The following is a 22,129-nucleotide window of genomic DNA, read 5'->3' on the forward strand; positions in this document are numbered from 1 at the left end:
TGGTGGTGGAGGGGAGTCCCCATTACCTGTAAAGCGCTTTGAGTGGAGTGTCCAGAAAAGCGCTATATAAGTGTTAGCAATTATCATTATTTTTATTACTAATAATACTGCAGAGTTCTAACACTGTTACTAGAATTGTTAATAACATTAGTACTTAATATGCAAAAATTCTTCCTGCAAAATGAAAGAAAAACATTAAACTACCAGAATGGAAGCATAATAGACAGATGTAATAGAAAATGTACGTCTTTTTTTGTAATTGCAGTTATAGGAGGCTGATTTTCATTCTAATTTGTGAGTATAAGTTTGGAATATACACAGAAAGGGTACTTATAGAGATTAGCATTATTACTTAGAGCCAAAGTTCATGACACCTCTACTTCTGCCAGTCCTATTTCTCTTACAGTATTATCTGCACCTGGAGGTTCTTTCACTCTTTCACATTTTTGGGGTTTTATATGAAATTTAAACTGTAGATGAGCGAACAGACAAACATCCTCTGTGTTAAATCTTGAATTAAAAGTGTTTAAAAACATTTGGATGTGTAGAAATCCAATATTGTTAATTGTCTTAGAGCACTTTTGTATTGTTATCTAAATTAACATGAAGGCTGATTTGAGATATCCTTACATTTTTTAGATCTGGATGGTCCTGTATATTTTATTTTTTTCTTCCTAAGAGAGATTTGCACAACTGGTCAACACTGAGCTGTCTCTGGTCATAAATGCACACATAAAGAAGATAAAAGTTGTTTAGTGTGTTCTGCATTTTATGAGGGTCAGAGCTACCATAGCTGTACACATTGGATCTGGTACCTCGTAAAAGATTTATAATAGAAGCATCCAACTTGGTTCATGGTACTATATGTACTGTACTTTCATCTTATTATCTTAGTACGCAGAACAATAAAGTACACAATACCTTCAAGCTCATTTCAGAATATACTGCACATTCAGCTCACCGCTTGTTAAGTTGTGTTTTAAAAAGCGGCGTTAGTGAACAGGAAACAGCTGTAAAGGAGTAGGTCACATTACCCCAGTGGCTCAATGACTCACTTGTTTGAATTCAGCATTGATCTTCAATTTGAATCAGTGTCTTCAGTGATCATCTGCTATATCCGTGCACTGCCTGTGATCATTTTTTTGAATAGACTGAAGCACCCAATCAACATCTGCTGCCATGGACTACAGCAGCAGAAATTCAGACATACTGTATCCCTTCAGTGGGCACAACACACAGGCTTTGAATAGGACTGTGCCTGAATGCAGTTGTCTTTTTTTAGATGATAATCCTGATTATCAGTTTATTATTTTAGGCCATTTACTTTAAAATGAATGAACTTAATGTAGATGTTGTAGACAGCTTATTTTGATATGATAGTTTAAGGCCTAGCTTCAAAGTCCTGTACACTGCTTTTGATATAAATCTCAATCCTTACAAAATATTTTGGATATTATTCATCTTCCATTTTTGACAATTTTTATTCTGTTGTTCAAGTGTGGAAACACAGTCCTTCATGCCATCACTAAATTAACACAGCAAAGATATTTCACTATTTTGTTAATACTTACTTTTTCTCACATGCTGAACAACTGTAATAACATTACAGGTTCTGTATCCGTATGGTGTAAAAAATCAAAGTTGTGAAAATGTGAAATGTGAAAAAGAAATTTTGAAAATTTAATTTTCATTGTGTAGGTAATTGAAAGTTTAAAAAAGCTATATTTTTCATATCCTCTGGTTTTAGTAGCTTGATTTCACTCCTTTGATAAAACACCCTTTTAAATATTTTTAATTGAATACTGTGTCAGGAATTATTTATTTTTTTATTTAAAATAACTCATATACATTTTAGTCAAACACATAAAATCAACTGAAGCCATTGTATTATATTAAAATGTATATTTTTGTTGCAATAATTGCAAACACCTGAAACACAAGTTGAGCTCTATAATCAGACACTGAACGGTCAAATCTGGACAGTGTCATTAATCGACTGACCAGGGCTGAGGAATTAAACATGCACAGCTAGCCAAGAGCCATGAGGGTTGGACTTGATTTGCACAGGATATTCCTGGGTTGCTGTGACCCACTGAGTGTCAATGAGGTATAAAGCCAGTGAGAACCTCATAAATCTTCCATTCCATGCTAACTCATTCCAGACACAGGGAGTGGAAATATGAAAAATGGTGTTCAGCTCTCAGAGTACATTTCTATAGGCAAATATGCATAATATAGTGGTTGTAACAGTGTTGACAATCAATACATAGTTTCTAATTGGGAGTACAAAATTTGTAGTCTCAAAGTGAAAAAATACAAATATAAAATATTATAGTCTGTTAGGAGTTAATTTTGTCTTTCTGTTATCCAAACTGCGTACTTTGTTAGAAATTCATGGGTGTGTATGACGTTCATGGGTGTGTATGTTCTTAGTATCTATTTGCTCCTGTTTTCACTCCAATGTCAAACACCAGATAAAACTCCAAGGGGATCCAGGTTTTAAGTGACATAAGGAATAACAAAAGCACCACACACCTGAACAGTTATAAAAATGAAATCTGAATTGCCCTAATATCTTGCAATTCTCTTTTGTAGGAAGAAATCCTTTTTATTCTCAGCTCTGTATGCTGCATTTATATTTGGTGGCCGCCATCTGATGAAACAGAGGGAAAAGTTTGAACTGCGAAAACCTCTAGTACTTTGGTCACTGAGCCTTGCTGTCTTTAGGTAAGTGAAATTTGGTTGAATTTTTTTTTCAGTTTTACATTTTTGATAGAACTGTCTTTAACGGGTCATATCAAAAATTGTTTGGAAGAGATTTCTTTATAAAAAGATAGTTTTAATCGGACACTGCAGAGTGTTTACCAGTGTAAACAACTTCCAAATAATGAAGGAAGGTAAAAAGATCAAGCTGTAGGTTCTGGGTGAGAAGAGTGGGTGTCCTCAATTGGTAGAGCTCTACTAGGAGTAGGGTTGAGATTAGTTATCAAGACTTCTCTTATACTTCTGTTCAATGGCATCTCCTATGGCTTGCTAGGCAGTTAGACTAAGTGGCTAATCAAAGTGATGATTGAGGTGTTGTTGGCATCATCCATGGAGGGTTCTGTGACTTCTCCAAGCAGTCCCCGGAGCTCTTCACTTTATTTATACCTGTCTCAGAGCCCTGGATCTGTGCCTGCTTGACTCAGGCTGCAAGCTGTTTGAGGCTTCCTATCATTTCCTCACTCCATCTTCATGAGTCTACCCTGAATCAAGGTCAAGCTCAGTAAAGGGTTTTTGGTTCAAAAAGGGAAGTTACATACCATATACAGTAGCAGAGCAGAGCATGTCTTTACATCTATATCTGTCCATGTCACAGGACGTACTGTATCTTCAGTTTTGTTGCTAGGTCAATGTCTGTGGATGTTGATCTGCCCTTTGTTCCACACATTTTTCACACATATGCATGGCTGGATCTCTCCCCCCTCCTCCAGTTGCGGGACATCAGGGTTTTGAACTATTCGAACAATTAACTGATTTACAAGCTATAAGGGAGCTCTGTCTCTGTATATGCGAGGTCCACAAGCATTGTATCACAACTATATTATGTGTTGGTTTAAACAAAGGATTGTTTTACATTTCTAAAATAAACTCCACAAATGTGAAAAGTGGAGTAAAGTAATTATTTTGGGGGAGTAGCCTTTATGTTCCCTCTTAAATTGTGACTCAATTGTGCTTTAGCATGTGCTATAGATCCTTTACACTAAGAGACGGCAATTAGTTCATTAGAACAAAGGTGGAGTTGGCAAACATTACATATTGATACAGTGAGTATTAAGCTTAGACCAATTATCTCTAATTATAGTCATGTATCCTAAGTTCAGACACTGGGTATTAAATCTGAGTATTTTGTTTTATGACTTCATTAAATATAGTATTTAAGCCAGGGATGGAGGTAATGCACATTGTACCCAATTTTGTTTTTCCTCTTTTTTCTGGCTTCTAATTTTGATATAATGGACTTGTGTGCTGCAACACAGCAGAGCTCTGTGGATCAGAGCAGCATGTTAAAATCCTCTCTGGCAGACAGACGCCCGAGCTCTTGACCTGAACTTGAGTGACATCCAGCTCCAGGTTTTCTGTCACCAGTTCCTGCAGTAGCTTTAAGCTGTTTTTATCCTGAAATACTGCTTTAACAATACCTTGTCTTATGCTACCTCTTGATTCAACATGACATTCTCTCCTTCTAGCACTACTTTTCATTTTTACATAAGCTACTCAATAACAATAAATCCTCTTCCTCCATTTTTCACACCACCATTTTCAATTATTAATAATATACAGCCAAATTCACTTTTTATTAGAGCATAAAAAGTGTGAAAAGCAATTACGTGCCTAGGAGTTTGACATTTATGTCTGGTTGGTGCTTTTATAAAAGGTTAGTGTGGCATTGTCCACTGTGCATGGAAAACAATGCAATATGACACATATGACACTTAACTTGTTCACTTACTGTATATAGAAAAGTCAGGCTTATTGACAGTGATATTCCCGATATTCTTGATTCTGGAGGGCTCGCCAGGTTCACCTTGGTGTTTTAGGTACAGTACCTTAAAATCCTTAATACGTCAAGAGCCGGAAGCAGTGGTATTATAGACCAATTAAGTGACTGACTGATTCAAATGAAGTCATTAAGAATCCAGCATGTAATAAAAACCAGCTGGAAGAGCAGCACTTTAGGACCAGAAATACTTAATTAGATAAGTACAGAAGCTAAAGTAAGGGTTCCTTAGCACTATTGTCTCAGTCAAAACTAAGACACTTGTAGATCTCTGATTTCATCAGGTTTTTTAAATGATAGCAATCGGGGCTTCAACAACAGATGGAGAGACATTCAATAATGGAATCTAAGGTGAGGACCCCAAAGTATGGCTTTGCCTAAGCCCTTTTTTATATTAGGCAATGCATGCAAAATAAGGATTATAAAGATAGCATTTATATTGGAATATTCACTTCTTCTTAATGTATATATTACAGCAGTGAATACCAGATATCAACATTAATCATATAAAAAGTACCTTTCAGGAATGTCCCAAAAGGCATTATGAGTAGTAAAATATTACAGAGCTACAGGTTGTCCTCTTTATACGTTGTCTCTCTTATGTTATTTGGATATATTTTTTGTCATTCCTTTATTAAGGAACAGTTTTCTGTTAGCTCATATTTTGTCTATTTGGAACACATTTCTGGAATGCCTATACAGCAAATTGCAAGGACCAGCTGCTGTTGTTATTTGAAAATATCTAAAAAATGTCAATATAAGAATATATAAAGGAGCTCTCTTACATTTTTTGTCACGTTATGCTCAGAAACAAAATTAGTTTTCCTTAGATTTCTCATTTAACATACTATAACTTACATCACTTAGGAAATGGATTTGCTTCTCTTACCATAGTTTTAAATCTGTAAAAGCTATTTCAAGATAGTATTTAAATGGAAGTGTTCTGGTTTTTCACCTGATCTCTTACTTATGTAACTGAACTAAGTTATCAATTGCATTTAAGTCATTTGATAGAGTTAATCCTATAAGGAGCACATAAAATTCTGCTGGACTGTATTCATTATGAACAAATCTGAGGAACAAGTTAAAAATGAGATGCTGTGCTTAAACATTTAAACTGTTTGAAGTATTCAATGGTAATTTCTTGTATAACTATGTTTGTGTTATTGTGTTCTCAGTTCTAGAGATAAGTCTTTTACATAGAATGGTACCCCATTATAAACTTCTTTTTACACCTGGGACACACATAAGAATAATTAGTGCCAAGAAAAATATATTGCAACCGTAGGAAAAGGCCACAGTACTTAATCACTGCAACATCATCTTATTACAGCAATATCATTATTTCTCACCTATGTTTGGTATTTCTCATCAAATCATATCTAGCAGTTTAGTGGTCAAGTCACGATTTACCTTGATAACTGCTCCTTTGCACATAGTGTAAGTCTCTCCCATCAGTTCTGTGTTGAAATTGTAAAGCTTCCCTCTAAAAGTGCCATGTAGCCATGATAAATTCTATATTTTAATCTGTATTTAGTCTTTTGTTGATACCTTTGTATAAATACATTATGTAGCTGTAGTTTGTGTTGTGATGCCATTTTCAGTGTAGCATTAAACCACCAAACACACTGTGGTCTGCTACTGTATATTTCTTAATTACAAAATCCTGAACCCCATGCAACACATAGGATTTAGCAACAAAGTCCAAAGTATTAAAGTCATCTTCTGGGTTAAGGGCATTTGTGAATGGTAGTATTGTTTTTTATTAGAGAACTGTATGTAATCATTTCAAATAAATATATTATTACTAATTGTGGGGAGTGGGGGTACAAAAACACAAGTTACTGTGTTTAAAAGTTTACAGATAAGGTGTTTCAGAGACCTGCATTTAAACCTCCCAAAAAACTCCATGCTTCTACCGAGTACAGTACTTGACCTTATATAATGCCTACAGAGGCCAAAGAAGAGATAAACTGCCTTCTAAAATGAATAGGTTACAACCCACGATTAAATCTCTCTAATACAGAAGTCACAAAATAAATGGGAGCCTATCTCCCTATTCCAAAATCAGTTGCAATATTTAACCAAGGGGTTCTTCACACAGGAACTCCAGGTTCTCTAAAAAACTACAGTGTAGCAAGCTCTCTTAGCAAGATTCAAATAAAGTACTTAGATCCCTTCGTTTTTTACTTAAGCCTGGCACACGCTTCAAGTTCCAACTTCTCCTAACTCCTCTCTCTCGTGGTCTGGCCTTCTTTTCTACCTCTCCCTTTTCTCTCTCTTGATCTGATTTAATACAGTATGGCGTTTTTCTGGACTGTTGATTGACACTTAATCATTTACCCAGAACTTAATTAACTAAGGTAAAGCAAGTTAAACTTTATGATTGCTTCGATCAGCCCCCACATCATAGCAAGCATCCCCTCTGCTTTGAAACTGGATGTTTACACTGCCAGGTGTTGCACACTTTATAAAGATTCTGAAAAAACCTCCATTGTCACCTGCCTCAGCCTGTGACAATATGATTTACTTTATAATGAAAGATTTATATTTAGAGAATTAATAGGAATTAATATTTTTATCATTTTTAATGCTGTCTGTTAAAATAACTGTGGCACAGTGCTGGTCTGGGTAAAACTATTAACTATTATTATTAAAAATATTAAACATATGTTGCCACAGGCCGTCAGCTAATTATAGTCTGAGAGGACAAAGCTTACGGTCTGTACCACTGTGTTAGATGGAAGCTGCAGTCCTCCATAAACTGGTTCTCTCTTTAGTAGGTGTATGAAGGACGAAGGAGCTTTGGAGGAAGAAGCTGTACACCGGTAGTCTGAGGGAGAGTCAAATACAGTCTTTCATGCAGAAGAATTTCTAAAAACTAAGACATGAGTAAACATGTTTCTTAGCAGGGATCCTGACAGTTGTAGGAAACCAAGAGAAAACAAAGGGATGACCTGGAGGACTTGTTTTTCCCCTTTTTATCATTTTACCACTTGTTTTTTATTTAGAAAAAAAAAAGTAACACAGATTTGGCTTTCAATCTAAAGACTGATGGTATCGTTCTTAATCCAGCCTGTAACATTTTCTAATGAATAGTTATAAAATGCTGGTGCATGTGTGAGGTGGATTTGGTTCATTGGATGAAATGATATTTCTTGAGTTTAACCAGTCAGTCTTATTACCTCAGAAAACCCTTGTACCTTCACCTGTCCATACTGTATGTGCACCATGGGATGCGGCTATACCTTTTAAATCTCTGCCTTTCAATAAACAACATTCAATAAAAAGGTTCAGAATCCTGATGTTCCACTTCTTGTGGTTAATACTAATAAACCTAATTTCTAATTGTGGAAAATATCCTTTATGGACATAAGGACATATTAATGAATGACTTTCTGTAGTCACATAACAATGTATCAATGAAGGTGTCCCCATTACATATAACTGCAGGAAGTATAGTATACATTAATAGACATCCAGAATGTAAATAATAAAGTACATTTTACTGAGCATATGTATCCCTTATTTATCAAATTAAAAAAAAGACAATTGTTTTTATAGCAGGTGCACTGGAATTTTATTGAACAGAAATTATGTACAGTAGGTAAAATATTGTTTCAAATTATAGGGGGAAATAGTGTGCAAGGAAGAAAATAAATCTAATTTGATGCATGTGAGGTCTCGCACACGAGTTCCATATTCTTGGCCCAGCTTTGTTTAAAGAGTAATAAATCAGTGGCAAACTATTACAATTAAATATTTCTTAATAAAAAAATGCAACTAAGTGACACAAATATAGAACATTAAACAAAAAAAACATATACCAATTACATTATATACAAACCAGGGTATCTTGGAAGCCCATTATCTACAGACTCAGAAAACCAAGAATATTAGGCCTTTAACATGGAATACTATGCAATATCTTTACACGTTAACAACAGTTATATTGTACCTTTTATCCTAAATAAAACACTGCAACCCAGTACTAAATCTTCTTTCATATAGCATAGATGCCCAAAATCTAATGGGATTCTGTTCTAATGATACAGCAACAGATTAGGAGAGAACATTTAGCATTTCACATCAATGGAAATGAGACTTTCCTTAAATGAAAGGACAATAAACTCTATAAACAAGGTTTTAATTATTTACTTATTTAGAATCTGTGAATGTGGTCTCCAATAAGGTCATCTCATCTGGCATGAACTTAGAGCAAGAGACAAGTGGTGGTCTTTCTTCCATCTGTCTCTCTCTGTGTGTCTTCCTTCCTTGCCTTCCTTGTCTCTTTTTCAGTTCCTCTCTGTGTGTTTCTTATGCTGTGTTTTGGGACTGATGAAGAATGATTTACTGAATTGCTTCTAATGATTTAACAAGAAGTTAATTAACTTGAGTAAACCAGAAAAAATCCCTTTTGATCCCCTCTGCTTACCTGTCTGTAAACTCAGCTGTATCTGGGTAAATGTGTTAAATTGTATGACCTCTTAGTTCTTACAACTAGACATTTTTTCCAGAAAATCTTACTATAAATATGTCTATTGTACACTTAGTAGTTAACAGCATGTCTTTGTCTAGGTTTGATATAATCTCACCTGTATAATTTCAACTTTTAATAATGTCACTCAGGTGAATCACAGACAGTGTTACAGTACTGTAAATGTCAATCACTTTAATCACTTTATTTTTCTAGAACCATCCATGGATAAAGTGATATGTTAAAAAGCTCGTTGTACAGTATATTTGTTTTTGTCATTTGTTTCAGACATTGTTAATACGTATATTTAATATACTTGAACAAAAATAGATGTACATTTAAAATGTGTTTCATTGTATTTTCACAAGTATAACAGTATACATTTATATGTATTTCACTTTTCCAATGAGGAGTAAAATGTGCTTCCTCACAAAATGATACTTTATATTGCTGCACCACATGGGATAACCTTTAAATGTATGCATTATATGCATTGTGCAATATGACTTGTATTACATACAAAGGTTGTTCTCTTTCTTTATTTTCACAAAGTAAATATCGTATGGTTGTCAACAAAGCTTTGTTATTCAAAGTCTCTTTAATTGGCTATTAAGGGCTTTGACAGATACACAGTATTGTATTACCCGTCAAATGAAATATCAATCAGTCAGTCAGTTGTTTTTGTTATGCTTACTAATCCTTTACCTTCAGTCCAGGCAGTTTTGTTCCCTCAGTTACTTCCAGATCGAGTATTGAAATCTTCTGTGTTGGACGTGTAAGGAAGATTATAAAATGTTTCACCACTAATACTCATACTAGATACAATATATCTGGGCTTTATTTATATGTTTTTATCATCCTCTTCAGTTCATGTAAATCCACTTTTAATATGTTTTCTTTTCTTTTTTTTTTGAAAGTATTTTTGGTGCTGTCCGAACTGGAGGATACATGGTATATATTCTGATGGCCAAAGGGCTAAAACAGTCTGTGTGTGATCAGAGTTTCTACAATGGACCAGTCAGCAAATTTTGGGCTTATGCTTTTGTCCTCAGTAAAGCACCTGAACTTGGTAAGTAAACATTCATTTGTTTGAGTTGTCATGTAATCATAATGCTGTCAAACCATAAGTTTGAATTTCATAGGTCACAATAGACATGAAGTGAACATCCTGTGAGACTTTTCACATATGAGCTTTGATGCACATATTTAGTTATATAAACACTTTACTGTTTTCTTTTTTGTTTTAATGTTACTGCATACATTTCTACCTTTTAGGGATGTTAGAACAAGTGCAATATGGTTTTCTCATTCAATATTTTACTTTAAAAGAGGAAGTGATTTTGTTCCAGAGCATATCTAGATATTTAGTGACCAATGGGTTCACCAAAGCTGTGCTATGGGTTAAATTGGGCAGTAGTGATGTGCTCCTATCCATTCAGATAGGAAGGACTCTAAAAGAATGCTAAATAAAACAAATGATTTTAGCCGATTAGATCTAGAGATCAATCTAGAAAATGGAAAGTCAAGAGCAATTGTATTAATCATATATTTTATTTATTTGTACATAATATACATTATTAAATAATTCATTAATAATATAATAATGTATTATTAATATACTACCTATACCCAGTCTGGAGCAAACTCAGCTGAATTGAAACATTTTACCATATCAATCAGGTCAGATGTTATCTTTTTAGATGTACTTAAGGGATGGTAGGACATTATGCTCTTGCTCATATCAAAACAGGTTTGTGTCAACCAACTGGAAAATTGAAAATACTGTTCACGCTCAAGAAGAAGGACCTGAATTAAGAATCAAGTAGCAGCAGCCTAAATCTTAGTAAAAAACTTAATTTTTGTACTGATATTTACTGTACATGTAAAATTCTAAAGGAAATATGTAAACTCCAATTGAAAATTATGTAAACCAGACTGGTTTCTATGGGTTTTCTTTTTCCGTTTATGGTATGTTTGAGAGAAAAGCTTAAGAGATACTTTTCTGAAGCAAAAGACTAAGAACATCTTGGTAAATTTAATTTATGTGTGTAAGTTTGAAAGGTAAGAAGGAAATCCATTCCTAATGTGATACAGAAATACCAATATCACATGGAGGTGTTCATTACTGTATATAATGCTGGTTGTTTATATAATGGCATAATGCTAGTTAAAATTAAATCAGTCAGTAAAAGTACCTTAGTCTATAACAGTGGTTCCCAAATGACACTGTGGCCAGAGCCAGTTCTTAATGAAGTAAAAATGTAAAAATGGTGTTCCTGCACCATAGTACCTTTATTTCCAAGTAGTGCAGGAATTGGATGTTTTTGTTATAGAATTCAAAAAGTCTTAATCATGTCTGTTAGTAGTCTGAAAACAAAAACGTTACAAACAAGAGAAGGCCATTCTGCCCATCTAGTGTGTTTGGTACAGTAGAGATTAATTGATTGAAGGGTCTCTTTCAGACATTTGAAAAAAACAATTGTATCATCCCTAACAACATGGCTGAGTAGTTTGTTCCATACTCCCACAATCTATTGAGTAAAAAAGAGTATCCTTTTCTCAGTTTTAAATGCACTTTCACATTTCCACGTGTACCAGTTGATTTGTTTCTATTTTAATTCTGAAGAAATCTGCTGTGACTTTATCTATGCCTTTGGGGACTTTGAATACTTGTATCAGGCCCCCTCACTTTCTTCTCCATTCCAGATTAAAAAAAGTTCAGTTCCTTTATCCTATCACTGTAGTACTTTCCCCTAAGGCCCAGAATATATCTGTTTGCTATTTTCTGGATGGATTCCAGAGCAGCAATAACTTTTCTATAATATAGTGACCAGAATTGTACACAAAATTCTAAATGAAGCCTTACTACTGCATTATACAATTTTAACATGACTTTAAATTATATGCTTTTAACTCTAAATCTTAGCCTGTTTGTCTTTGTAATAACAGCACTACAATTTTTAGAAAATGTAAATGACGTATCAATATAAACACCTAAACACCATAAATACCTTTTTCATTAGTGGCCATTTCTAGCTCAGTGTTTTCCATTTTGGATTTATAATTTGTTTTTACTATCTATATGCAACACCCTGCACTTGTCTACATTCAACGTTATGTTCCAGTTGCTTGCCCTGTGATTAATTTTATCTAAATCATTTTGAATTTCATTATTATTTCTCCAGTGTTTGCTCATCCTAATTTGTTAACATCTGGAAACTTGACCAGATTAATAACTATTCCAGAGACTAGATCTTTGATATAAATTAAGAATAACAAAGGCCCTACTACAGATCCCTGCAGCACTACATTTTGAGTGTTCACCCCTTATATGTACCCTGAATTTCTACCACCTACAATTTGAGAATAATTTTTATTGAGAACTTTATTAAAAAGCCTTCTTAAATTCTAAATACAGTACAGTATATGATATGTTGTTGCTTGTTCAAGGAACTGTAACATGTTGGTTAGGCAAAACCTAAGTTTTTTTAGCAAAATAGCAGACATTTGTAAAATAACCGTGCTGAATGAAAAAAGTCTACAATTACAATCAGTATTCTTTAATAAAAACTAATCTAAAGTGAATTAAACCTTTTGTAATCTAAAGAAATGTATATTATATACAATATATGTATACTACATATGGTATATGAATTAATTTTTGTCTTGGTTGCATTTAACTCTGGAAGTGAAAATATTTACTATTGGCAATTGTTTTGACATTAAAACTCAGAAAAAAAAACAGGATGGGGTGACAGCTGTGGAAAACAGGTTAGTGCAGTGAGAGTGGAAGTTGTAGTATGTATGGACTGGTAGAAGACAAAGGCAGAGAGAAAGCTAGAGGATTAAGAAACAGTGTGCGGTGAAACAAGACTCTGGATTGATGAAGTCAGAAGAAAGCTCTGGAATCAGTGTGTCATCACTCTAACTAATGGCTGTGTATCTACAGTAATCCTTACAGGGAATCAGGGAAATCAGCAACACTTGTAGAGAGTTGATTTCCCAACTACATAACCAAGTAAGATCAGACAAAGGGGTCTGCAGCATTAGGCTGGAGACTGTACAGTAGATGCTACATGATTGCTACTGGGTGAAATGAACTTTAGAAGAATAGTGATTTTGTAGGGTAGCTGGAGTTGAAGGTTACTGTGTCATATTCTCAGAGAAAAACTGCCCACTTTTTATATTTTCGACCTCTGGCCAAACATTATCCACTAAGATACCCTTCACCTAGATACAGGGTTATAAAATACTTCAGAACTAAGGCGAGAAACGGGTGAAAGATTTGAATGATCACAAGGAAGGGTAGGGAAGCACCAGATTGATCTTGCCTGAGTTAGTTGCATAGCTACAAGTATACAGTTTTATATGCAGGTCCATCAAGTCACGCTACCCCAGAGAAGGATGTGTTACCAGTGATCTGAAACTTTTGAAACCTGCTGAACTGGAAGCCAAAAGAGCAGAGTTTTTACAAGGGGACAGCAGCTGAAGAGCAATGCTAATGTAGACCAGCTGCACATTATATATTAATTATACATTTTTTTGGAAAGCAAAAGGTTTATTAATGATTCTGGCAACTATAAAATAAGACATCATTAAGTGTATTATAATCAATATTACAGTTTTTTTTTATTTTGCTGCAATTCAAGAAATACATTTTTTTCTTTTTTAGAACTCGTATTGTAGGGAGTAGTTTGTAAAAGCTGCAAAAATAGCTGGTTCTCTTTTTGATAAAAGTTGGGAACTGCTGGTTTGTGCCTAATATGGGATTTCAAACTGATGCACCACGACGTATTGTCACAGAAAATGTAGAGATTCAGTCTTCCAGATGAAAGATATAATATCTGATGTTCCTTATACTGTACACTATGCCTTGTTAGCACATCCACTGGATTTTAGCTCAGGCGAGCTAAAATGAGTTTAAGTTTGAAATAAAATAGCCAAAAAAATGAACATGTAGGAATTGTACATATCTCCTTTTAAAACATTTGAAAGACAGTATGGACATCAGCATCAAATCTAGTTAAACAGTTTGGCATCTTAAATCTCACAGCATTATTGTATTTGCTTAATACCTGCTTTAATACAGAGAATGTACTGTATGTACAGGTTTTCATTCCATCTCAGCACTTAATGAGCTAAAATACCTGGTTACTAGCTTAACTGAACCACTTTAACAGCTTTTGTCCAGCACTTTATGTGCTGTGGCTTAACAAATTCTTAACAAAAACCTTCAGACATACTGTATCTGCCCTGCCAGACAAGGACTCAACATCCTTGCATTAAATATCAAACATCTTTACACCTGCAAAACATGGATTTCCTGGTAAAAGTTTCTTGCCGAGACCTTTTTATAAGACCTGTAAAATCAGCATAAGAGCTTATATTCATTGTAAAAGTATCTTCTCCTTTCTAATGTATTCAAACTATCTGCTTATAATTGTAGTTAGAAAACATACAACACACCAAGCTAGGTATGGCAGAGAAGACTTGAGCATTAGCTTAAGACATTCAAGATTTGCAAATTTGTCATTGGGTAAACAATTGCATGGTATTACGTGTATTAAATGCAGATACCCAAGATTTGTACGAAATTTAATTTAAAAGGGGCAGTACAGTGGCACAATGGTTAGCATTACTGCCTTGCAGGACTGGTGCTCTTGGTTCACTTCCTGTTCCTGGGGTGCTATCTGTGTGGAGTTTGTATGTTCTCTGAATTTGCAAGTGGGTTCCCTGTGAGTGCTCTGGTTTCTTCCCACAGAAGTTAATTGGCTTCTGGGAAAATTAACCCTGATGTGAGTTTGTGTCTGTGTGTGTGCTGCAATGCAGTGAAATCCCATCCAGGCAGTGTCCTCCCATGTGCCCATTGCTTGCTAGGATAAGCTCTAGCTTACCCTAAATTTTATATTGGATGAAGCAGTAATTTAATAAATTAGGAAAAACAGTACTTTCCTAATGGGAACTGATGGAAATGATTTAGGAGTTTGTGTACAATTATCAATTTGTAAAGCAGTGCAGTGATGTGATTAAGGTAATACCTGCAAATAAAACTACTCATAATCACGTAAACTGTTTGCAGATGTACTGATACTATTGATACTCCACCTACAGTATGTAAAAAATGTGAAAGTTACAATGACACACAGGATATAACTCTTTCACAAAAAACATATTAGAATATCCTATCGTTTTCATTAAATAGATTTTACCTGATCAAATGTGACCTAAAGACAGCAGAAGATCAAATTAAAGATAATTGCAAAAATGTAACTCACTGCATAGTCCTTCTCCTCAAGTGTACACTGAGCTACAGTACATTGTTTTACATTCCATTTGCTGATAAAGAGAAAAGGTTCTGACATTCTGAAAACAAATTCATGTGTATGTTAAGAGCACTAGTTGCTAACAGTTGGCAACAGTTATCTTTTTGGATAGGCTGATTTGGATACAGCCGTGTGCTAATAATGAGGGAGATGTTAATGATAACTATTTCTAAGCACATGAAGTGATGCCAGTTGTTTATTATTGGACATGCGCTGTTCCATATGCAACTGTTTTGCTTACACATGCAAATACATACAGTACAAAACCACTTGCATATTTTTGCCATGATCTCTCATCACCAATTAACCCTTATATGGTTCCCTACATGCTTCAGTCAAACCAAACTCCTGTTACGACAACTGCCCTGTTATAGGCCCTTAAACCAGCTTTCAATAATTTGACTTTTCTCCCTATGTCTACATAGGCACCTCTCCTATATTCAGACTTGTCTTCAGCATCACATTTAGAAGGTACTGATTTCATAGAGATACATTGTATCTTCAGATGAATGTTTAATTTTTAGGGTTGTTTTATAAGGTACAGTAGAGATAAAGCTATTAACACACAGAATGCTCTTTCAGAATATAGTTTTGCAACATTTACGATCTGTAAGTACAATCAAGCAGGTTATTGTATCTGCAAAAACAGTACAACTGCACTGCCTTGCAAAAGTATTTAGTATTCAAATTCTTCCACCTTTGCTTACTTAAAGGTTGAAGTCATGACACGTTGAAGTTCAATTCATACTTGTTATATATACAACCTTCTCCATACATTGAAAGCCAAAAAAGCAAAAAGTAAATACTGTAGCTACTATGAAAGAAAAATGGAAAAGCCATGATTGCAGAATTCAAATCCTTTTCTGTGGCATACCAAATTACTGGAGAGACACACAATTACTTTAAGGAGCCACACAAGTACAACAATGGCTTTTGTCTGTATTAGAAGTTTCACATTATTTCAGAATAAATAACCTAGTGTATCTGTTTAAGGTCCCAGTCTAGGCCTTAAACTACTCACTACTATTCACTACTAAGTCTGGTAGTGAATTTTCAGCAAAGTTTCAACTATGAAGACTAAGGATCTATCAAAACAGCTCAGGGGTAAAGTTGTATAAAGGTACTGAGTAGTAGAGGAGCTTAAAAGCATTTCAAGATCCATGAATATCTCTTTGAGCCAATGGTGACTTTGAAAGAGTTACAATGTTAGGTGGCAAGGTGGGAGACAATGTTCATGTGTCAATAATGTCGCTGTTAGTCCACAAAGTTGGCTTGTATGGCAAAGTGGAAAATCCATTTAAAATCTCACATGTAGCTTCCAAGAATAGATTTAAACAATATTGGGGCAAAATGGGTTTTGTCATCAGGTAAGATTTTATCTAAATACAAAGTGTTGCATGTGGTGAAAACCTAACATATTGTATCATTCAGTCAACACCATCCCTCCTGTCAATGTAACGAACAGTTCTTTCCGGACCCTATGCGGACGACACAATCCGTGTCGTGAGTGAGGAAACACTAGGGAAACGTCATGCAGGAATATGGGGCAGAAGACAGGGGGGCATGTCCAAGGTGCGCTGGTGCACGGGGGAGGTTTGGCCGAGGCGAACAATCCGAGAGAGTAGTCCTTTGGGAATATCCAAAACACAAGGGTAAGTCCAAAACCAGAAGATCCATCAGAACAAGAATTAAAAACCACGAAGGCCGGGTCGGAACCGGCGGACGGGGAACAGGAACGGGAACAGAGGTTAAAACCTTAACGGGACCGGGCGCTTCCAGGTCCCGTTCTCGCACGATATGGAAATCAGATGCAGAGCCCGGATGAGCGTCAGCGCCTGGCTTTTAAGGTGGGCTGGGAATAGGGAGCAGGTTTATAGAATAAAGTCTTAAGTGAAAGGGCTGGAGCACCCTTAAGGAGGGGGAACTATAATCGTGACAGTCAACTATAGTGGTGGCAGCATTATAATGTGTTCTTCTCATCAGATAGGATTGTGAAGCTTGTTAAGAGAGAGGAGAACAGAGATGAATGTTACAGGAAATCTTAAAGGGAAACCTTCCTCAGACCTTAAACCCAGAACAAATTGCACCAGGTCAGTGTGCAAAGCTGGTAAAGCATTTAGCGTTTGAATACAATAGTAAATTAAAAAATGTAGTGCAAGATTCAAAACACCTCAAAACTATTTACACCTACAGTATATACGTGGAGATACCAAAATAACTCTGACTGAAACATAGGTGGAGTTAAATCAATGTGATACCATTTTAATAAAATTACTGAATTACATACAGTACCTAGTTAGTTTTATTCTTACAGCATGCTAAACAACTCATTTATTCATTTTATCATTCATTTAATCTTTTGGTATAAATCCTACTGTAAATACTAAGATATATTGCTTCTAAATCAAAATCCATCCACAAATAAAAAATATATAACTACAGGTACTGTATATAAACAATCATTGCAGCTAAATAACACATACTGTACAAATTGACATCCGATGAAAATATCATATACACTAGAATTTTTTGCCAGATTCACAACTTTCTAACACATGCTGCAAAATCATTCTATGACAATCAATAATAACAATCATATGCACAGTACACAGAAATGTGTGTAGTTTAGCACTAAAAGCCTAAATGTAACTTGTTACTATAATATAAAGATATAATTATTTTGTACACAGAAGGCTTATATACAGATTTACAATGGTTACAAGTTTACGCATGTGAAAATAGTTATATTTGTATAGAACAGCCTAGATAGCTCTTTAGACTCAGCAAGTTGGGCAGCACTGTGGTAGGTTGGTTAGACCTTTGGTCTGTTGTTTTAAATCCCAGATAGCAACATGGCTTCTTTATACTTGACAAAGATACCTCATCCAAATTGTTTTAAGAAAAGTCATCTGCATGCATAGTTACAAATTATATTGTCAAAAAACAAGCAATTAATTGAATCCTCTGTAAATTACTCCGGATGAAAGATCAATTGAGCAAATTAATGTTGTATAATAAAACATTGTGTGCAGTTATACAAAGTACTTAAACCAAATAGTACACAACTAGCCAGGAATACGCAAAATAGGTATTTCCCTAAACCTTTGTATTCCTGGTGTCAAAATGTCTAATGAGTGATGCGGCCTGGGTGGTCTATGATTTTAATTTAAGGGATTACTGACATCTAACAAAATTAAATTAAGTCTATGGTAATTTAAACAGATTCCATATATTTTCCTTACCTTTTCTCTTCTTAATTTTATTTTTTTCAATCCTTATGCCTTTGTTTTCTTTCCGTTGCCAAACAGCACTGAAGCCTGCTCATTTTAGACCACAGACATTTTCAGGTTTTGCTATCAAAAACTGCACATACTGTATATTTAATATATCTTCATAAACAGTAACGAAACAAAAACGCACCTGAACCCAAATTAAAATAGACATTTTAAGAATGATGAAGTAACGCCAGCCAATTGATCCATACTTCATAACTCAAGGTTCACTGAATGTATTGTATTTTCATTTTACACTTGCTTTGCTTCATTGTATTTGCTCATACCCTAGCCATCACAGTTTCTTATTCTGGCAGCTGAGCCTCTAAGATAATATAATTGCAATTCCAAATCACAGTACTTTATTTGAAGTGCTATGGCCAATAATGATTTTGTAAGTGTCCTGTAAGAATAACAATTCCGTGCCTGTGACATTTGAGCTGTCCCACAGGACACTGATCATTGTTTTCTGATACTACAATGCTTTATCTCTTGGCAGATAGTATCCCATTTTATTCTTAACATTCCAATCAGGTCACCATTATGTTGAGATAGAATACTTGAAGTGGGCACACAGACTCATTTTTGAAAAGCAAGACATTGCTGACATTTACAGTGCCTTGCGAAAGTATTCGGCCCCCTTGAACTTTTCAACCTTTTGCCACATTTCAGGCTTCAAACATAAAGATATAAATTTTTTATTTTATGTGAAGAATCACCAACAAGTGGGACACAATTGTGAAGTGGAACGAAATCTATTGGATTTTTGAAACTTTTTTAACTAATAAAAAAATGAAAAGTGGGGCGTGCAAAATTATTCGGCCCCTTTACTTTCAGTGCAGCAAACTCACTCCAGAAGTTCAGCGAGGATCTCTGAATGATCCAATGTTGTCCTAAATGACTGATGGTGATAAATAGAATCCACCTGTGTGTAATCAAGTCTCTGTATAAATGCACCTGCTCTGTGATAGTCTCAAGGTTCTGTTGAAAGCGCAGAGAGCATCATGAAGACCAAGGAACACACCAGGCAGGTCCGTAATACTGTTGTGGAGAAGTTTAAAGCCGGATTTGGATACAAAAAGATTTCCCAAGCTTCAAACATCCCAAGGAGCACTGTGCAAGCGATCATCTTGAAATGGAAGGAGTATCAGACCACTGCAAATCTACCAAGACCTGGCCGTCCCTCTAAACTTTCAGCTCAGACAAGGAGAAGACTGATCAGAGATGCAGCCAAGAGGCCCATGATCACTCTGGATGAACTGCAGAGAACTACAGCTGAGGTGGGAGAGTCTGTCCATAGGACAACAATCAGTCTTACACTGCACAAATCTGGCCTTTATGGAAGAGTGGCAAGAAGAAAGCCATTTCTCAAAGATATCCATAAAAAGTCTCGTCTAAAGTTTGCCACAAGCCACCTGGGAGACACCCCAAACATGTGGAAGAAGGTGCTCTGGTCAGATGAAACCAAAATCGAACTTTTTGGCCACAATGCAAAACGATATGTTTGGCGTAAAAGCAACACAGCTCATCACCCTCAATACACCATCCCCACTGTCAAACATGGTGGTGGCAGCATCATGGTTTGGGCCTGCTTTTCTTCAGCAGGGACAGGGAAGATGGTTAAAATTGAGGGGAAGATGGATGCAGCCAAATACAGGACCATTCTGGATGAAAACCTGTTGGAGTCTGCAAAAGACCTGAAACTGGGACGGAGATTTATCTTCCAACAAGACAATGATCCCAAACATACAGCAAAATCTACAAAGGAATGGTTCACAAATAAACGTATCCAGGTGTTTGAATGGCCAAGTCAAAGTCCAGACCTGAATCCAATCGAGAATCTGTGGAAAGAGCTGAAAACTGCTGTTCACAAACGCTCTCCATCCAACCTCACTGACCTCGAGCTGTTTTGCAAGGAAGAATGGGCAAGAATTTCAGTCTCTCGATGTGCAAAACTGATAGAGACATACCCCAAGCGACTTGCAGCTGTAATCGCAGCAAAAGGTGGCTCTACAAAGTATTAACGCAAGGGGGCCGAATAATTTTGCACGCCCCACTTTTCATTTTTTTATTAGTTAAAAAAGTTTCAAAAATCCAATAGATTTCGTTCCACTTCACAATTGTGTCCCACTTGTTGGTGATTCTTCACATAAAATAAAAAATTTATATCTTTATGTTTGAAGCCTGAAATGTGGCAAAAGGTTGAAAAGTTCAAGGGGGCCGAATACTTTCGCAAGGCACTGTAAGCAGAATTAGGGAATCTGAAGTTAAATGCACACAGGGTATGTTGTAAATGGGTATTACCATGCTCTTTACCAGAAGAGTATTAATTAATTATTAAACATTGGCTATTGTGCTATTTATATGATGTTTGCCCACAAGAATCAGCACATTGTGTTATATTTTCAGCACTGTTGAGACATTCTCTTAGAAAATTGTGTTGGACTGGAGATCATGTAAAACTGGCATTAAAAAGGGCTGCCCTGCATGTGATTTATAGCTGCTTTTGTTAGGTTCTTTTCATCCTAATTTTGTTTCATCCTTACTTCCTTACTATCTTGAGGTTCTGTCAGATGTACATTAACTTTGTACTTAGTTCGGTAAGAGGATGTATTCGAGGATGTATTCGAGGAGCTAGGGAGCTGCTGAAAGAGTGAAGATGAGATAGAAGGAAGGGTGCAAGAAATATGTGCAAAGGGAAGCTCAGGAGGCAAGATTTTATACTTAGGAAAGTTGATGTAGATGAGATTAGGATCTGATCTTCCTCCGAAATTTCTCTTGAAACACCCCTTTGATCAAAAAGTTCCGATTTGCCTTCTCTGACCATAAAAACTTTTGACACGTGTGCAGTGTCATTTAAATATTGTTGCAAACTCAGTGTAGGATTTGGCTTTCAGGCTAACTTTGTGAAGTTACTGAGATATTGTTGGCTCATGCACATTTTTCCCATCTTAGCCATTGAACTCTCTAACTCTCTAACTTTTTCCTTATTTTTGGAATATTTGCTTGAAATTCACTACGTGAATAAGGAAATGCAAAGAGACATGAAGCTATTTGTACTCTAAAACATTGTGAACCACTAGTTTTGGATACCAACAGAAACCAATTAACTAACTGTTGTCAAGGTAATTTTGTTCGCCTAAACTAATTAAGGTTTACCACAGCAAAGGGTACGAATACTTATGCAATCAAGTTTTTTGCATTTTTCTTCCGTATTAATTACTTGTTTCTTGGGGGGGGGGGGGTCTTATTTAAATGTGTGGAGTATAATTCCTTCTTCAAAGAATTATGACTTTAAAGATTTAAAGCAAGAAAATCTGCAAGGGTCTGAATACTTTTGCAAGTCACTGTAAGTGCTGAATGACAGTGAATATTTTTATCTTTGGGTCGGGTTTTGTCTAATTATATTCAAGTGCTATCTACTCTGTCACAATGCTTAGAGTTCTTTTTTTGTCTGAAATCTGAAAATCTGAATTTGTTCTGATTTATTCTCTTGTATTATATTGTGATCAAATAT

At 35.5% G+C, this 22,129-nt stretch overlaps 1 protein-coding gene across 2 annotated transcripts in view; it reads left to right on the forward strand.

Moving 5' to 3' along the window:
- Positions 1–22,129, forward strand: part of elovl6 (ELOVL fatty acid elongase 6) — a 67,218-nt gene that overhangs the window by 38,794 nt on the left and 6,295 nt on the right. For both annotated transcript variants that reach the window (XM_015345289.2, XM_006629830.3), the window contains exons 2-3: positions 2,596–2,727; positions 9,935–10,086. In XM_015345289.2, the coding sequence (XP_015200775.1) occupies positions 2,596–2,727; positions 9,935–10,086 (284 nt within the window). The remainder of the gene's footprint in view (positions 1–2,595; positions 2,728–9,934; positions 10,087–22,129) is intronic.

The sequence above is a fragment of the Lepisosteus oculatus genome, chromosome 1 (genome assembly GCF_040954835.1).
Source record: "Lepisosteus oculatus isolate fLepOcu1 chromosome 1, fLepOcu1.hap2, whole genome shotgun sequence".
Lineage (NCBI taxonomy): Eukaryota > Metazoa > Chordata > Actinopteri > Semionotiformes > Lepisosteidae > Lepisosteus > Lepisosteus oculatus.